At 57.8% G+C, this 18,179-nt stretch overlaps 1 protein-coding gene across 6 annotated transcripts; it reads left to right on the top strand.

Annotated features, from left to right (window-relative positions):
* Positions 1-439: 439 nt before the first annotated feature.
* On the top strand, positions 440-11,623 carry NSMF (NMDA receptor synaptonuclear signaling and neuronal migration factor). Of its 6 annotated transcripts, none has more exons than XM_057313867.1 (15): positions 441-679; positions 1,147-1,208; positions 1,892-2,398; positions 3,538-3,613; positions 4,775-4,867; positions 5,759-5,811; positions 6,411-6,504; positions 6,938-7,058; positions 7,265-7,348; positions 7,435-7,468; positions 7,580-7,650; positions 7,810-7,889; positions 8,061-8,163; positions 8,383-8,458; positions 8,544-11,623. In XM_057313867.1, the coding sequence occupies exons 1-15, from the start codon at positions 609-611 to the stop codon at positions 8,639-8,641; spliced, it is 1,623 nt and encodes a 540-aa protein (XP_057169850.1). In that variant the 5' UTR covers positions 441-608; the 3' UTR covers positions 8,642-11,623. The 6 variants fall into 6 exon arrangements, with proteins under 6 accessions (XP_026345586.1, XP_057169850.1, XP_026345655.1 ...); XM_057313868.1 differs by having other exon boundaries at positions 442-679; positions 4,799-4,867; XM_026489801.4 differs by lacking the exon at positions 6,411-6,504 and having other exon boundaries at positions 440-679; positions 6,934-7,058.
* The last annotated feature ends 6,556 nt before the right edge of the window (positions 11,624-18,179 follow it).

Raw genomic sequence — 18,179 nt, 5'->3', positions numbered from 1 at the left:
CCCACTCCCCGTTTCTCAGGCATCTTCCCCCGCCCTACACGAGCTGCTCTCCTAGGTCGTATGTCGCCCACGCTGTCTCCGATCATTAAATAGTGCCAGGGAGCCCTTTTGATAAAAGGAGGGACAACTCCGGCCCTGTGTCTTCGGGGTCCGCAGCCCCTGCAGGTCTCCAAGGGGCAGGGAGACCCCTGACCCGAGGGCCTAGGACCCTGCAGTCAACTGAGCGCCAGCCTCAGTTTCTCGGCGCCCCCCTCCCCCACGCCGGCACGGTGGGCGGAGCCACCGCCCCAGTCCCCTCTGGACGACCCTGCCAGGCCCCGACGTCATGGGCGGCCACCCCCAGGCGTGACGTTGCTGTGGGAGGAGCCCAGGCCCCGCCCTGTCCATGACGCCGCGGTGGGCGGAGCCGCCGCCCCCGGCCCCGGCCGCGCTCTCTCAGTGCGGCGGGACTCGCGGACGGCCCAGCGCGGCCATGCGGGGCCCGGGCCCGAGCTCGAGCCCGAGCCCGAGCCCGAGCCCGAGCCCCGGCGCGGCGCGGCTACCCCGGCGGAGGCGGCGGGCGCGGGGCGCGCTCTGAGGCCGGGGGATGCGCCGCCGCCGCCGCGACCATGGGCGCCGCCGCCTCCCGGAGGAGGGCGCTGAGGAGCGAGGCCATGTCCTCGGTGGCGGCCAAAGTGCGGTGAGTGCGGCGGGCCGGCCGGGGCTCAGCGCCCGCCCCCGGCCCCTGCGGCGTCTCCCCCACGCCCGGCCCCCTCCCCAGTGGCGGGGCATCTCGCTGCGTGTCCCTCCCCCACTTCCACCCCCACCTCGGCGCTGCTTCCCTCCTGGAGACAGCTGTGGGTGAGATGCCCGACCTCACGACCCCCCCCCATACACACACACATAGAGAGAGAGTGACGGGGGGGCTGGAGAGAAAGCAGACCCGGGCCCCGGCCACGTTGCGGTGGGACCCAAGGGTCCCTGGAATTGAGACCTGCCAGGCCTGGGCTTTCTGGGCGTGGGATGGCACGGTCTGCCGTGAGTGACCCCGACCCTTCCCTTGCTAGTGCCTAAGGCCTGGGTGGGGGTGGGGACCCCAGGCTCCCTTCTGGGGAGTCCAGAGTGGCCTGGGTGCACTGATAGCGCACCCCGCTGTCCACCCTTCAGAGCAGCCCGAGCATTTGGCGAGTACCTGTCCCAGAGTCACCCTGAGAATCGGAACGGTGCAGGTAGGGGCATTCGAAGAGGTGCCAGAACAGGGTGGGTCCGCAGCCCCACCCCACCCCCACGACGTGGGAATGCTGTCCCCTGCCCCAGACCTGGCCCAGCTCGTGGGCTGTGAGCGGGCAGCAGTAGCTGCCCTGCTGGGCTGGCTTCCTCACGCCCCCTGCCCTCCCTGGCCCAGAGCCCCAGGAGGAGCTCAGAGTCACTCATCACCATGGCACCCACCCAGCCTGGGCCGTTGGCATGGCAACAGGCCTCCTGGCACCCCCAGGGTTGGCACCGCTGTCTCTGGGGGCCAGCTGGTGGGGGGGAGGGGAGAAGTTGGCACTGGGCACACGGGTGCAGTGGCAAGCTGGGAGGTGGCCTGTTTATTCCCGTCAACCCCCCACCATCAACCACAGGTAGTATAGCCTGTCACCCCCACGCACACACACCCAGGGCCTGGGGCCCAGGCAGGAGGAGGGTGGGAGCCTCTAAGAGGACTACGCAGCTCGCACACACCTTTTCTCTCGATAGCAGGGGCTTAGGATTTGGTCCCTGGGGCTGGAGGGCAGCTCCAGTACCGCCCCCCCCCTGCCCCACACCCATCAGGGCCAGGCACTCGCTGGGTGTTCTTTGCCCTCGCCGCACCAGGAGAATGGGAGGGCAGGGCCAGAGGGCTGCAGTTCACCTGGTGCCTCTCCCCCAGACCACCTGCTGGCTGATGCCTACTCTGGCCACGACGGGTCCCCCGAGATGCAGCCAGCCCCCCAGAACAAGCGTCGCCTCTCCCTCGTCTCCAATGGCCGCTACGAGGGCAGCCTCTCAGAGGAGGCTGTCAGTGGGAAGCCAGCCGGTGAGGGCCCCCAGCCCCGTGTGTACACCATCTCCGGGGAGCCTGCCCTGCTGCCCAGCCAGGAGGCCGAGGCCATCGAGCTGGCTGTGGTGAAGGGGCGGCGGCAGCGGGAACGGCACCCCCACCACCACAGCCAGCCCCTGCGCGCCAGCCCGGGGGGCAGCCGTGAGGACGTCAGCAGGCCCTGCCAGAGCTGGGCAGGCAGCCGCCAGGGCTCCAAGGAGTGTCCCGGATGCGCCCAGCTGGCCCCTGGTCCCAGCCCCTCCCCTCGGGCTTTTGGGCTGGACCAGCCACCTCTGCCTGAGGCCACCAGCCGCCGCAAGAAGCTGGAGAGGATGTACAGTGTCGATCGAGTGTCTGGTGAGGGCAGGCTCGGGGGCAGGGTGCTGATGCTGGGGTTTGCTGGCAACAACCACTGTGAGGCCTGGACAGGTCCAGGGTGTGCAGGTGCCCTGCAGCACCAAGTCAATCAAGGAGTGCTTCCTGGAGGAGTGGGATTAGGAGATTCTTGAGGATTGAGCACGCAGAAAACATGGCTTAATTAGAAGATCGGGCTGCCTTTGGGGAGTCCTGGGGAGTAGTCCCTGCCCTGGGTCCCAACAAATGAAGTTCCCAATAACCTCAGGAAGCACGTAGCTGTCTGGGGTTTGGCCAGGTATTGGGCGCCTCCCCAGGACTGTTGTGCTGTGTCGGTGGCTGGTGAGCCCTGGAGGATTACTGTGTCGAGAAGAGGCCTCTCTGGGACAACTGAGCTGCCCCATGCCTCCTGGCTTTGAGGTCACCTCCTGAAAAGCAGAGTTAAACTAGCTGAGCCCCCACATCATCCCAGGATGCCTCCTGGGCTTCCCAGTCTACAACCCGCCTGGGCATCAGGGCGCAGGCCGGGGGGTGTGGGCAGTTCGCTCCATGACCTCGTGCTCCTGTGACGGACACAGCCAAGGGGTTGGGGCAGGGGTCAGGGTGAGAAAGTTGAGCAAGCTTTCATCCACTCCGTCTAGGAGCTGTAGGGGTCCTGAGAAGGGGCAGCCCTCCGCAAGACAGTCTCCATGCTGGGTGAGGGCCTCTACCTCACCCTCCTGGAATGGTCCAAGGGAGTGGAGTACACGGGCTACAGAGAAGGCCCCAGAGCCCCCAGGAGAGGCTGCAGCCATTGTCCCTGCCCTGTTTCTCCTCTCCAAAGGGAAACAAAGTGAATCGTTTCTCTGGGCCCCCTGGACACAGGCTGTTTTCAAAAGGAATGCTTTTCCACTGTAGGCAGCCCCAGGGAGAGCTGGGCAGAGACCGACCGTCACAAGGCTGCTGAGCTGTCTTGGCGTGAACCGCTGAGCAGACACGTTACCCTACAGCCCCATGCCAGCATCCACCCACCTGGGAGAGGGTTAGGGGACCCTGCTGCTTTTCCTCCACTGGCTTTGGCAGAAGCATCCCCTTCCCTGGCAGGTGGAGGTAAAGGCTTTAGGAACCCCCAAGCCACCCTGGCCACTTCTTTTGTCTTGCAGATGACACCCCCATCCGTACCTGGTTCCCCAAGGAAAACCTCTTCAGCTTCCAGACAGCAACCACAACTATGCAAGCGTGAGTCGTGTACCTGATAGTGCCCATGGCGTGGGGCCTGGGCCAGGGGCCTCTTCTTGGTGCTTAGGAACTGCTGCCAGACCTCCTCCCGGCCGCTGGGCCCACCTGGGTGGCTGTTTCCAAGCAACCCCAAGCGCCCATGTCCCACCTTGTCTGCCAGATGTGACATCGGTCTCAGGGAAGGCAGGGCTTGCTGCTGTCCTCCCCCAGCCTCCCATGGCCCCCCCACACCCCCTCCCTTCCCCACTGCCCTGCTGTCTGCTCTCCTAGCCCTCCCCTGTCCTTCGTGGTCTTCTGGGGACCTGGCCCAGGGCTGCAGCTGATGCAGTCGCCAGTGGGGGCAGTCCTCCTAGGCCACTGCCTCATCTCAGCGTCCCAGACAGCAGCCTACTTGTATTTTGTATGCCCCTCGAGGGATCACACCCCAGGAGTCCCCTGCGGGGGCCTTCTCTTCTCTCTCTGAGACACATACCTGAGTGTTTGGACATGAAGTTCCTTTCAGGGAGGCACCCTTTGCTGCAGTGTCCCCCACACTGAGGAATCTCCCTCCCCTTACGCTACTGTGGGGAGCCCACCACTGCCCTCAGGCTGGCTGGGGGCTGCCACCTTTGCTGCCAGGCCCAGACCCAGCAGAAATAGGCGTCTGTGCCAGCCTGACCATGTCACAGCACCTGATAGCATGGGCCAGTGACCTCCTCGTCCACTGCTTCCCACAGTATAGCTAGTGCCCTGCTAGTGCCTGGAGTATGAGTGAGGGACCCCTGGAGTCAATGACAAGGACAATAACAGGGAACTTGGGGGGCTGCGGGGGTCATGGCTCACTATGTCTTCTTTCTCACGCTGCCCCTTCCCGCCGCACCTCCAGCATCTCGTAAGTACCCTGTGGGACCTTGAGCCTAAGAGCACGGTGGTTGTCCCTGGGGGACCCTCACACCCCAAATAGGTTTGGGCAGGCCAGGGACCTGGGCCTTGACTGTGAGGGAGTGCTGCGTCCCAGCAAGCACCAAGGCCACAGCAGGGCCTGCCAGGAGCCGGGCGGAGGACAGCGTGAGACAGGCCAGGACCCTTCTGCCTGGCCCAGTGCCCTGGATGCCCCTCCAGGGCCTGTGCTCACGCCTCTGTCCCCACGTCTCGGTCCCTCCTACCTGCGGCCAAGGGCAGTGCTGACTCGTGGTGGTTTCCCAGGGTGTTCAGGGGCTACGCGGAGAGGAAGCGCCGGAAACGGGAGAATGATTCCGCGTCTGTAATCCAGAGGTAGGGCCTGCCAGCTACTCGCCACCAGGGTCCGTCTCTTGTCTGTGCTGGTCTGGCCTGGGCCCAGTGGGCCCTGGCAGACCTGATGGGGGAAGGGCGGTGGCGACCACTGGCCTGGCCCTGCTCTGGGGACGCAGCAGGCAGGAGAGGTCATGTAAACTGGGCCCCTTAGACCTCTGTTTTGGGGGTACGTTGACCATGGAAGCAGCCAGCTAGCCAACCCATGTCTCTCCCTGACCCTTGAACCCCAGAGCTATGGGGTCAGCAACAAAGCTTATCCTCCCCAAGCCCCACCTCAGAGATGTGGCCAGAAACCTTGTCCATCTTGGACACTGGACCTTGGTAGGGCACACATTTGGGGGTAAAGAGACCTATCTCTGAGCTGGCCCAGGGACATAAGAGCAGGGGAGGGAGTGCCTGCAGGCCCCAAACCTGGGGTTGGTGCAGACAGTTGTGCTGCCCTGACTGCTGAGCACAGGAAGCAGGAGCCCTTGACCACTTGGAGAGGGAGGCTGGTGGGGTTCAGAGTGTGCCTGGGCCCAGAGAGGGAATGGAGGGGTGGGCAGTGGAGGTGGGTGCCTGAGGCAGGGGGGTCACCAAGGGAGTGGTCCTGCGATGGGGGAAACGGCAAGAGAAGGCTTGATCATTGTGCCTTTGTCCTGGCAGCAAAGGGGAGCCCAGGAAGGGTGTCAGCATGAGAGGGACTGGGTGGGATTTGCTTCTGAATGGGCGAGTGGGAGAGCGTGGGGGCGCAAGGCATTTCTTTCCTACAGAAGCGAAGGCAATGTCATGTCCGGCTGTGGGGCAGGTGCCGAGCAGGGAGCGTGGGGGACCAGTCTGCCACCCGCCCACTCTGGCCATCCTCACCAGCCCCCCATGTTTCTTCCCCAGGAACTTCCGCAAACACCTGCGCATGGTCGGCAGCCGGAGGGTGAAGGCCCAGAGTAAGACCCAGGGCAGGAGGGTGGGCAGGTGGGCGGCGCTGCTCTTGGCCGGCTGGGGCTTTGCGGGTTGCTCGCTGCGCCGGAAAGACCCGTTCCCAAACCCCTCCCTCGCGCCACCGGGAAACCCTGGACTCGGGCCCCATCCCTACCCCAATCCCAACGGAACCCCTGCTTCAGGCTCCGCCCTGGGCTCCTGGCCCCACCCCCAACTCCTGCCGCACAACCCCGCCCCAGGCTCCGCCCCCAACTCCTGCCCCACAGGCCCGGCCCCGCCCCCAGCCCCTCCGCACAGGCCCGGCCTCTGGCCCCAGACCTCAGACCCCGACTCTTATTCCGCGGCTCCTGCTGGCCCAGCCCTGATGCACCTACCTGATCGGGTGCCCAGTCCCTGCCCCAGCACGCCAGACTCGGCCCACGGCCCCCCGGACTGGCGTCCGCTGACCTCCCAGCCACGGGGGCACGGACCCTAACTCTGGCTTTCCCAGGTGGCGGCCCGGAGCCAGCCCCGCCGGGGTCTCCGCGGCCCAGAGCCCGCTCAGGCTCAGCCCCTCCCGCCCCGCTCCCGGCCGCTGACGCCGCTTGCTCTGCTCTCACTGCAGCGTTCGCCGAGCGGCGCGAGCGGAGCTTCAGCCGGTCCTGGAGCGACCCCACCCCCATGAAAGCCGACACTTCCCACGACTCCCGAGACAGTAGGTGCCCGGCGCAGGCCGGCCCACCTGCCGCGAGAGGTTCCCCTAGGCTCCGCGCTCCGCGCTCCGCAGGGCGGGACTCCTGCCCGGGCAGCTAGGCTTCTGCGCTTCCGCTCTCTGAGCCTCCGTTTACCCATCCGTGAGGTGGGGGCGCCTGGCACCTCCTACCTCGTGGGCAGCGGGCTGTGCGCTGCAGCAGCTCCCGGAGGCCTGAGGGGCCGGGGGCTGCTCTGCGCTGCTCCGGGCTCCCCTGGCGTTGTGCGGGGTCCACAGTGCCGGTGGCCTCCGTTGGTCTCTGTCACCCACCCCGGGTTTCTCGCTGGCCTGGAGGACCCTCCGGGAGTCTTTATCGTGGGTTCTGTGTGCCGCTCGTGTCTGCGGGTTACAGCTGGGCCTGGAGGTGCTGCCAGGGGTGACCCAGCCTGCCCCTCAGGTAGTGACCTGCAGAGCTCGCACTGCACCCTGGGTGAGGCCTTCGAGGATCTGGACTGGGAGACGGAGAAGGGCCTGGAGGCAGTGGCCTGTGACACCGCGGGCTTTGTGCCCCCCAAGGTCATGGTGAGGTTGGGTGTCTTTATGCTACAGGTGCCCTGGGTAGGTGGGGGGGAGGGGGGCTTTTTCCTCCAGGAGCCCAGCTGGCTCTACCTGGAAATGATGCAGCCATCACAGGCTGCCCAGCAGTGGGGGGCAGCCTCATGGGGCCTCCCACTGCCCACTGGCTCCGAGGCGGCCGGACCCTGAGCAGCTCCCCGTGCCGTCTGCAGCTCATCTCCTCCAAGGTGCCCAAAGCTGAGTACATCCCGACCATCATCCGCAGGGACGACCCTTCCATCATCCCCATCCTCTACGTGAGTGCCTCTCCCCAGCCCCAGGTGCCGGGTGGGGCTGCGGCCTGAGCGGGCTCTGACTGGAGCCTGGCCTGTGTCTGTTTCAGGACCACGAGCATGCAACTTTTGAGGACATTCTGGGTATGTGCCCTCCGACCCCACTGTCTTCTGATCCAGGGTGTGGGGGTTTACCTACAGGCCGTGGCGGGCTTGGGGGCACTGGGGTCAGTGCTCACACTCCTCCCTCCCTAGAGGAAATAGAGAAAAAGCTGAATATCTACCACAAGGGGGCCAAGATCTGGAAGATGCTGATTTTCTGCCAGGTAGGGCTCAGCCCCTTCCTGCTGGGGGTGGAGTGGGGGGCTTCGATCGGGAATGTGCAGCCTCTGTGCGCACATGTGAACGAGCACGTGTCTGCGGGACGGGGGCAGTGCATGGGTGCTCTGTTCGCGCCCCACGTGGCCAACTAGAGTCTCCGACAGGGCGGCCCAGGACACCTTTACCTGCTCAAGAACAAAGTGGCCACCTTTGCCAAAGTGGAGAAGGAAGAGGACATGATCCAGTGAGTGGGCAGGGCGGCCCGTGGAGGCAGCGTCCGTCTGCACTCCCCGTCCCCACAGCCCCTCCGCATGACGCTCCTGTCCCTGGAGCCAGGTCCCGGGCGGCGGCCTGCCCTCCTCACGTGTGCAGGCCTGGGCCGGAGGCCGCCTGTGACCCAGCTCTCCCCCGCCAGCTTCTGGAAGCGCTTGAGTCGCCTGATGAGCAAAGTGAACCCAGAGCCGAACGTCATCCACATCATGGGCTGCTACATTCTGGGGAACCCCAACGGGGAGAAGGTACAGGGACCCCCAAACCCTGCCCCAGGCTTTTGGAGACCCCAGACCCACTAAAAGAGTTGACGACCTCTCATTTCTCCTTCTGTTTTCCTTCAGCCCCCAGAAGCCCCTCGTCCTTGAGCCCGGTCCATGGTGGGGGGTTCCTGCTCCCCCCAAACACCATTCGCCCACCCCCTCCCTTCCCTGCCCTGAACTCACGGCTCCGCCTTGCCCTTTCAGCTGTTCCAGAACCTCAGGACCCTCATGACCCCTTACAGGGTCACCTTTGAGTCCCCGCTGGAGCTGTCGGCCCAAGGTGAGCTTGCCGGGCCAGTTCCCAGCCTGAGGGGTGGGGTCCAGGGAGTAAGGCCCGAGCCCTGGCCTTTCTTCTTGTGCTCCAGGGAAGCAGATGATTGAGACCTACTTTGACTTCCGGCTGTACCGCCTGTGGAAAAGCCGCCAGCACTCGAAGCTGCTGGACTTTGAGGATGTTCTCTGAGGGCCAGGGCCACCACCCGGCTGCTTCCTCGGACCAGTGGCTGGGGCTGGGCCACTTGTGTGCGGCCCAGGACCGCGTGGGTCCCAGTCTTCTTGGCCGCTTCAGGGCACCCTCAGATGTCGCTCAGGTTCTCTCCTGGGGGTCTGGTCCTCACCGCACCACAGGCCACTGAGGTCATAGCCCCTGCGGCCCGGGACGAGCCTCGCCCCGTGTGGCCAGGGGTTGCTCGGCGGCCAGGCGCTGATGGGGCCTAGGCCCCGCCCAGAGGCTGCAGCACTGGGGTAGCTCCTCTCTGCGGGTTCATAGAAATAAGTGCAATTTTCACACCCCGGAAACAATTCAAAGGGAAGCAGCATTACCAGTTGAATAGTTAAGTGCTATGTCACCAGTTAGGGTGTAGACAGCCCAGCCCAGTGTGTGTCCAGGACCTTCTGTGCCCCCAGCCCCCAGCCCTGCCGTATTTGATCACCAGCACCGGGGCGGCCCGTCTGTGAGGCAGTGTTGCCCGGCTGTCCGGCCTGGCTCCGGCCCTGGCCGAGTCCCTGATGGTCTGCGCTTGTACCCTCTCGCCACCCCTGCTTTCTCTGACCTCAGCCGCACCGGCCCAGCAGGGGTGCCCCGGGCAGCAGTGGAGGGGGCACGCCTTCCCTTCTCTCAGAGGAGGCTCTGGGTTGAGCTGGGCCCTGCCTGCTCCCCGTCCTCCAGCACCCGCCGGGCCCCCTGATGCTGTGGTGCCGTTCAGCTTTTGCCAGCCTTGGTCTGGAGCCCACTCCCAGTGCAAAGGGTTCAGCAGGGGCAGGCCGGGGCTGGGCCCCGGTGGGTGGGAACCCTGCCGCACACGGCAGTGGGTGCCTGGACCCCGCAGCAGCACTGAGCAACGGTGGACTCTGGGCGTGTGGCCTTGCTGGGGCCCAGTGGGGCCGGTTCTTGTATATAGCTGGGGCTCGGGGGCAGGCCCCCCTTTGCAGAGCCTGGGTGTGAGGACACCTGGCTGTGCCCTCAGCTAAGGGAGGGGCAGGGGCATGTGCTGGGCTCTGAATGATGTACGATATCCCTTAGAGTGACCATTAAACCTGACCCTCCGCTGAGGCCACCGCCTGGCTCTCCTCTCTCAGCACCGTCCACTACCTCCCTGGGCCCAGAAACTTCTGGGCCTCCTGGTCCAAGGTTGCTCCCTGTCCACCTCTACCTGGACGGAGAGGACTTGGGGGGCCTCTAGACCTCCCCTGCCAAGGGCACTCTCCATGAGAGGGTCTGGCAGCAGTGGGGATGGAGAAAAGCAGATTCTTGAGACAGCTGCAGGGGAGCAGAGGGGCGTGCTCCCGGGAAAAGTGTCGAGGAGGGTCGGAGGTTAAAGCAGAGGCACTCCTACCCACTGCTGACTCTGCCCATACCCCCAGGCACCAAGCAGAGGGCCACCCACCCCTCAGGCCGCTCTCCACATCTGGTCAGCAGGATGGCTCCTGCAGGATGCCAGGAAGTGACCATGGGACCAGCTGGCCACCCTGTTCCAGACGTGCCCAGTGCTGCTGCTCCCTCCATGGCAAAGCTGCTGCTGGGCATAGCTAGGCCTGGCTACCTGGGTGGCTCCTGGTCTCTAGTGGTCCAGGGATGGAGCAACAGGTCCGGCTGTGCACATGCAAGGTCACCGCGGACTGGGCAGGACGGGGGGCCACCAGCAGACAACATGGGTAGAGTCTAGGAGCCTTGAGGCCTTGGGTGCTGGGAATCTGGCGGCAAGCAGCCCTTTCTGGGGGTGGGCATGCCAGCTCCAGGGGCACACAGCCCTCCAGCCTCCAGATGCTTCCAGGGCGTCTGGGGCAGGCGGCAAAGGTGCCGAATGGATGGGAAAGATAAGCTTGTAGGTACACAGATCAGATGCCCGTCCACATGCTCTCACATACGAAGTCGTGTCACGGAGTTTTTAGCACTCTCGGTGCCTGAGCCACGACGCAGCTCCCCTGCTCCGCGCACCTGCAGTGTGCGTGCTGCTGCCAGGGTTTCTGCCTGTGGGCTGCTGTCTTACACATGCAGGCCATGAGCGAGCTCTCCCCAGGATGACCCGCCGACCGGCACGCCGTGCGCTTAGAAGGCACACTTGCTGTGTTGTCTGCAACCCTGGAAACTGTCACACGCTCCTTCCCCTCGCCTGGCTTCTAGTGGGCCCTGGAGCTGCAGGTCTGAGGCTGCTTCAGCAGGGCTGTCCGCCCTACATGGTCCTTAGGGACAGCTGTGCTGGACAAGGGCTGGGAGGTCTGCCAGCGGGAGGCCCCAGGTTCATAACCACCGAGGAGAAGCCTGTGGAGGAACAGATGTCAAGTGTGGGAGGACCACCACCCAGGAACAAGCCCAGTACCACGTGGACAAGCATTTTGGGGAAGTACAAGCAGGGAAGGTGGTGGCAGACGTGGGGGCCGAGGCTGGCCGGGGCCAGTGCAGCACTGACCCACCCACCTGCCCCAGCAGCTGGAAGTGGTGATAGAAGCGGAAGGTCCTTGACACGTAAGAAGTTCTTGTATATTAAGAAGCGGACAGTAGTCGATGGGGGAAATGAGTCAAGATCTCAAGAGATAACACGGGAAAGGAGGTCTAGGGGCTAATAAGCGCACGGAGTCTTCTTAGCCCATTAGGGACCCAGTGAAAGCCAACAAAAAGGATGAGGTATTACTTCTTGCCAGTTGGTTTGCACAAGTATTAGGGCATTAGTGCCCCATGCGGGTGAATGTGTGGGGGAAGGGCCATGGGAATTGCTGCAGCCTTTCAGGAGGATAATCTGGCCACAGCTCTTAAAGTCTAACTGATATGGGGCGGCTGGGTGGCTCAGTCAGTTGAGCGTCCGACTCTTGATTTCGGTTCAGGTCATGATCCAGATAGAGCCCTGCATGGGGCTCCACGCTCAGCGGGGAGTTTGAGATTCTCTCCCTCTGCCCCTCCCCCAACTCGCACCCACTCTCAATTAAATAAATAAATCTTAAAATTGTATATATATGTATGTGTGTGTGTATCTATACACACCTGATAAACTGGCATGTCTGTCGAGCAGCACCCCCTCCCACCCTCCCTCTCTCTGGGGCCGATGTCCATTGCCCTTGTTCATGCCATTAATTGGTGCAAGGCCAGATCACGAGGTCGGCGACCCCAGAAGGAGCAGATGGTTCAACAGCTCATTGTTAAGGGGGCAGCATGGTCAGGTGTCTGTTTAAAGTGGGTAGGTAGGTGAGCAGCGATGGGAGGTGTCCGGCCCACCCACTGTGACATGTAACGCTCATAATTACCCAGAAGGCCAGGCCTGAGCCATGCTGTCTCTCCAAACAGCGTGGGCACAGGGGGTCCCCACCTGCCCATCTCCCCACGCTGCCCTCTCTGTGCCTCACTCGCCTGCTGTGGGCACTCCTTGGCCCCAGATGTGTGCCCTGGCATGATGCCCCAGCAGGCTGGGGGAGTGTCTCGTCGCACCGAGGTGTGACTCCCATCCCGTAAAGTGGAGGAAAACGACCCGTCTACCTGGGGATGAATTCGCATATGTAATTATGGGCTGTGAAGGAAGGTGTGGCCCCCCACTCCCAGCAGTAAGTGTTGCTGGGGGCGGAGGGGAGAGGACGTGAAGCTGTCCCCACAAGCGGCAGAATGGGCCAGGAAGCCACCTTCCACGTCTCCCCACGGGTGTCCTCCTCCAGCCCTGGGACAGGCCTCCGAACCAGCCTCCGCATACAGCCCCTTGAGCTGCTGCTCTGCCCAGCACCACAGGGATACGTCTGTCTCATCTAGAACCTTCCAGTGCTCCCTCACTCTTAGAATGAAGCTCACACTTGGCACTAGCACTCGCCTCCTGCTTCCAGAAGGGACGCGTTGTGCCGACAGCTCCTTTCACTGTCTGTGCACGCTAAGGAGAGAGGTTTCCACTTGCCATTCCCATGGCGTAGTCTCTGGAAGCCGGGATCCACTGGGTGGGGAGGGTGTTGTCAAAACCACTGTGGGAGTTGCCCCTACTGGTCCCACCCCCTGCAGCTGTCCGCTGAACAGGGCCAGGGTCTGTCTGAAGGCTCAAGGAAGGCAGCCACGCAGGCTGGATATGGAAGAGGGACCCAGAAGGAGGCCGGGAGGCGGGGATATAGAAAGTACCGGGAACCACCTGCAAAGTTATTTATGGACCCCTAGCCCTGCTCCCAGGCCCATGTGGAACCGACGCTAACCCATGCTCTGGGCAGCAGACCGGGCCACTCCCAGACTGGAGCCACAGCAAAGCCAAACAGAAAATGTGAAGGGAAGGGAATGACCTGGGACTAGAGCCACCGAGGCTGCAGCCAAAACCCCAGCGTTCTCCACAGGATGGAGGCAAGACCCCAGTCTCACAGAATTGCTTTCGAAATATTCCAGGCAGAACTGGTGACACCTGGAGAACCACGGAAAGACCGGCCAGCTGGGAGAAGGCCTCCGGCGCTAGCAGGACCGGGCACACTCAAGCACGACCCTCAGGGCCGTTCCAAACAGAAATCACCAAGACAAAGCACAAAAGTGCAAAAACACAGCACTACACAGGCCGTGAAAAGGACACTTTCCAGTACGGGCTGGGACAAGAAGACAGATGCTGCCTTGTTCCCACTCAGCTGAGAAAATGCAGCCTGGCGCTCATGTGGTCGGCTGCCCTGCACTCGTCCGTAAATGACCATGCAAGCATTGATTTGGGGATTACAGAAGAATTTGGTTAGTAGGCAAAATTGCAAACACAAAGTCCATAAATAAGGAGGCCTGTGTTAACGAATAAAATCCAGTAACAGATAAAGAAAAGAATACACCACGATCGACTCGGGTCTTTCCTGAGACTGTAAGGCTGGTTCAGTATTCAAGAGAAACAACCAACGTAACGCACAACATTGAGAGTTTAAGGAAGAAAAATCACACGAACATATTAATGGGTGAGGAAAAAGCACTTGACGAAATACGTTCGTTTGTGAAGAAAGCTTCTCCAGCAAACTGGAAGGAACTTCCTCAACCTGAAGAAGGGCGTCCACCTAACACGGAGGTCACACCTGCAGCTAACACCATGCTCAGTGGCGAACGGATGCTTTTCCGCAAGGCTGGGACCAAGGCGAAGATGTTCACCCTCCCCACGCCCACCCGACACACAACTGGAAGTCCTAGCCAGCGCAATAGAAGGGAAATAAAACGCATGCATATTGGAGAGGAGGAAATGAAGCTATTCCCGTTTACAGACAACGTGACCGCCTGTCAGAATTCCAGGGAGCCCACGCACACATTCCTAGAACTAATAAGTGAGCATTAGGGTGCAAGGTCAACACACGAAAACCAACTGTATTTCTGTTTACTATTAATGAACAATTGAACATAGGATTTAAAAATAATACAATTTATAATAGCTCCCACAAAAATGAAATTCTTAGGTATAAATCTAACAAAACATAGCCATAAAATACAAAACAGATTGTAATAAGAGACAAAGAAGTGATAATATTAGATAAAGGGATCGATCCAAACAGAGGGTATAATGATCATAGATACTCAGCACCCACAGTAGGAGCACCTAAGTATATAAAGCAAACATTAACAGACCTGGAGGGAGAAAGAAGCAGCAATACAGAATAGTAGGGGACTTCGACATAGCGCTTTCCTCAGCGGGCAGATCGGACAGAATCAATAAGGAAACACGTCCCGCAAACAACAGCATAGACCTGATGGACCTAAGAGATGCACACAGGACGGGCTACCAGCCCCAGACCACACACTCTTCTCAAGTGCACGTGGAACATTCTCCAGGACAGATCACAGATTAGGCCACAGAACAAGTCTTAGTAAATTTAAGAGGATTGAAATCATACCAAGAATCTTTTCTGACCACAATGGTATTAAACTAGAAATTCATTACACAAAGAAAACTGGAAAATTCAAAAATATGTAGAGATTAAACAGTATGCTACTGAGCAACTAATGGGTCAAAGAAATCAAAGGAAAATTTTTAAAAATACCTTGAGACAGATGAAAATGGAAATACAACATACCAAAATTTATGGGATACGGCAAAAGCAGTTCCAACAGGGAAGTTCATTGCATAGATGCTACCTCAAAAAACAAGAAAAGTCTCAAACAAACAACCTAACTTTACACCTCAAGGAACTAGGAAAAAGAATAAATGAAGCCCAAAGTTAGAAGAAAGACGGAAATAACAAAGATCAGAACAGAAAGAAATGACATGGAGACTGAAAAGATAATAGAAAAGATCGATGAAACTAAAAGCTGGCTTTGTTGGAAAGATAAACTAAATTAACAATCTTAGGTAGATTTACCAAGAAAAAAAAGAGAAAGAACTCAAATAAAATGAGAAACGAAAGAGAAGTTACAACTGATACTGCAGAAATACAAAGGAGACTGCCATGAACAATTATCCACCAACAAATTGGACAACCAGAAGGAATGGATAAATTCCCAGAAACATACACCCTACCAAGCCTGAATCATTGGATTCAATGGAAAATTAATGGAAAATCTGAACAGACCGATTACCAGCAAGGAAATTGAATCAGTCATCGAAAACATCCCAGAACACAGAAGTCCAAGACCAGAGGGCTTTACTGGCAAACTCTACCAAACACCTAAAGAAGAACCAATACCAATCCTTCTCAAACCCTTTCAAAAAATAGAAGTGGGGGGGACTCTTCCAAACATTTTATGAGGCCATAATTACCCTGATACCAAAACCAGGTAAGGGTGCCACCAAAAAAACTCAAAACAAAACAGCAAAAACAATATCCTTGATGAACATAGATGCAAAAATTCTGAACAAAAAAAATTTTTTAAAGATTTTATTTATTTATTTGACAGAGAGATAGAGACAGCCAGCGAGAGAGGGAACACAAGCAGGGGGAGTGGGAGAGGAAGAAGCAGGCTCCCAGCGGAGGAGCCCGATGTGGGGCTCGATCCCAGAACGCCGGGATCACGCCCTGAGCCGAAGGCAGACGCTTAACCGCTGTGCCACCCAGGCGCCCCTCTCAACAAAATTTTAACAATCCAAATTCAACAATCCATTAAAAGGGATCATACACTACGATCCAGCGGGGTTTATTGCAGGGATGCACGGTGGTTCAACACCCACAGATCTGCCCGTGTGATACACCACATTAATAAAATGAAGGACAAAAGTCGTGTTTATCTCAGTAGATGCACAGAAAGGCCTTGACAAAGTTTAACATCCACTTGTGATAAAAACTCAGTAAAGCAGGTGTAGAGAGAGCACACCTCAACAAAGGCCGCGCGTGACAAGCCCACAGCCAACGCCGCCCTGGTGAAAAGCTGAACGCTTTCCTCTAAGATCAGGAATAAGACAAGAATGTCTGCTGTTGCCACTTGCATTCGACATAGAATTGGGAGTCTTAACAAGAGCAATTGGGCAAGAAAAAGAAATGAAAGACTTCCAGATCGGAAAGGAAGAAGTAAACTACTATTTGCAGGGGCGCCTGGGTGGCTCGGTCATTAAGCGTCTGCCTTCGGCTCAGGGCGTGATCCCAGCTTTCCAGGATCGAGCCCCACATCGGGGTCCTCCGCTGGGAGCCGGCTTCTTCCTCTCCCACTCCCCCTGCTTGTGTTCCCTCTCTCGCTGGCTGTCTCTCTCTCTGTCAAATAAATAAAAAATCTTAAAAAAAAAAAACCTACTATTTGCAGAGGATGTGATATGCATAGTAAACCTTAAAGACTCCATCAAAAAAGAGAACAAATTCAGTGAGCTTGCAGGATACAAAATCAATACATAAAAATCTGTTGCATTTCTTTACATTAATAATGAACCATCAGAAAGAGAAATTAAGAAAACAAGCCCAATTTCAGTTGCATCAAAAGAATAAAGGGCACCTGGCTGGTTCAGTCAGTGGAGCATGTGACTCTTGACCTCAAGGTTGTAGGTTTGAGCCCCACATTGGGTGTAGAGATGACTTAAAAATAAACTCTTGGGGACCTGGGCAGCTAGTCAGTGAAGCATCCGCCTTCGGCTCAGGTCATGATCTCAGGGTCCTGGGATCAAGTCCGCTGTTGGGCTTCCTGCTCAGCAGGGAGCCAGCTTCTCCTCCCTCTGCCCCACTGCCCCCCCACCTGCTCGTGTGCTCACTCTCCCTTTCTCTCTCAAATAAATGAGAGTTTAAATAAAGAAAGAAAGAAAATCTTTTAAAAAAAGAATAAAATACCTAGGAATGAATTTAACCAAGAAGATGAAAGACCTGCATATTGAAAACGACAAGACATTAATGAAAGAAGTTGAAGAAGACACAAATAAGTGAAAAGATATTTCACGTCCATGGTTTGGACAAAATAATATTGTTAAAATGTCCATACTGCCCAAGACAATCTACAGATTCAGTGCAATCCGTATCAAAATTCCAGTGGTATTTTTCACAGAAATAGAACAAACGATCCTGAAGTTTGTGTGGAACCTAGAAGATCCGGAAGAGCCAGAGCACTCTTGAGAAGGAATGAAGCCAGAGCCGTCATGCTCCTTGATTTCAGACTGTTGTACACAGAGTAATTAAAACATTATGGTACTGGCATAAAAACAGATACCGAGATGAATGGAACAGAACAGAGAGCTCAGAAATAAACCCACGCATGTGTGGTCAGTTAATTTACAGCTGAGTAGGCAAGATTATGCAATGGAAAAGACAGTCTCTTCAGTAAATGGTGTTGGGACAACCGGACAGCTACATGCAGAAGAATGAAACTGGGCACTACCTTCCACCACACACAAAAGCGAACTCGAAGTGGATTACAGACTGGAATATAAGATCTGAAACCATGAACCTCCTAGAAGAAGCTCCTTGACGTTGGGCTTGGTGACAATTGTTTGAATCTGACACCAAGAGCAAAAGCAACGAAAGCAGAAACAAACAAGTAGGATGACTTTAAACTAAAAATCTGCACAACAAAGGAACAAATGAACAATCCAGAAAACGAAAAGGCAACCTGCTGAATGAGAGCCCAACGGCAAAAAGACAGATAAGCTGACTCCAACACGGGCAGAGGACCCGAACAGAGACTGTTCCCAAGAAGACACACAGATGGCCCACAGACCCATGAAAAGATACTGCACATCACTCCTCATCAGGGACGCGAATCAAAACCGCAATGAGATCTCACCTCACATCGGTGAGAACGGGTGACATTAGCAGCACACGAAACGACAGGTGTTGGAGAGGACGTGGAGAAAGGAGAACCCTCGGGCACTGTTGGTGGGAATGCAAACTGGTGCAGCCCCTCTGGAAAACACATGGAGATTCTTCATTAAGTTAAAAATAGAACTACCCTAGAACCCACAATGGCACTACGAGATATTTATCTGAAGAAGATAAAAATACCAATTCGAAAAGATATATGCAGCCTTCATTGCAACATTACTCACGACAGCCAAGATATGGAAGCAACTGTGTCCACTGTGATGAACGGGTATGGAGAACGTGGGGTGTGTGTGAGTAATGGAATATTACTCAGCCATAAAAAAGAATGAAATCTTGCCATTTGCAATGATGTGGATGAATGCCGA

This window comes from Ursus arctos, unplaced genomic scaffold (assembly GCF_023065955.2).
Source record: "Ursus arctos isolate Adak ecotype North America unplaced genomic scaffold, UrsArc2.0 scaffold_18, whole genome shotgun sequence".
NCBI lineage: Eukaryota > Metazoa > Chordata > Mammalia > Carnivora > Ursidae > Ursus > Ursus arctos.
The sequence above is the reverse complement of the archived record's forward strand: the minus strand, read 5'-3'. Positions and strand labels throughout refer to the sequence as shown.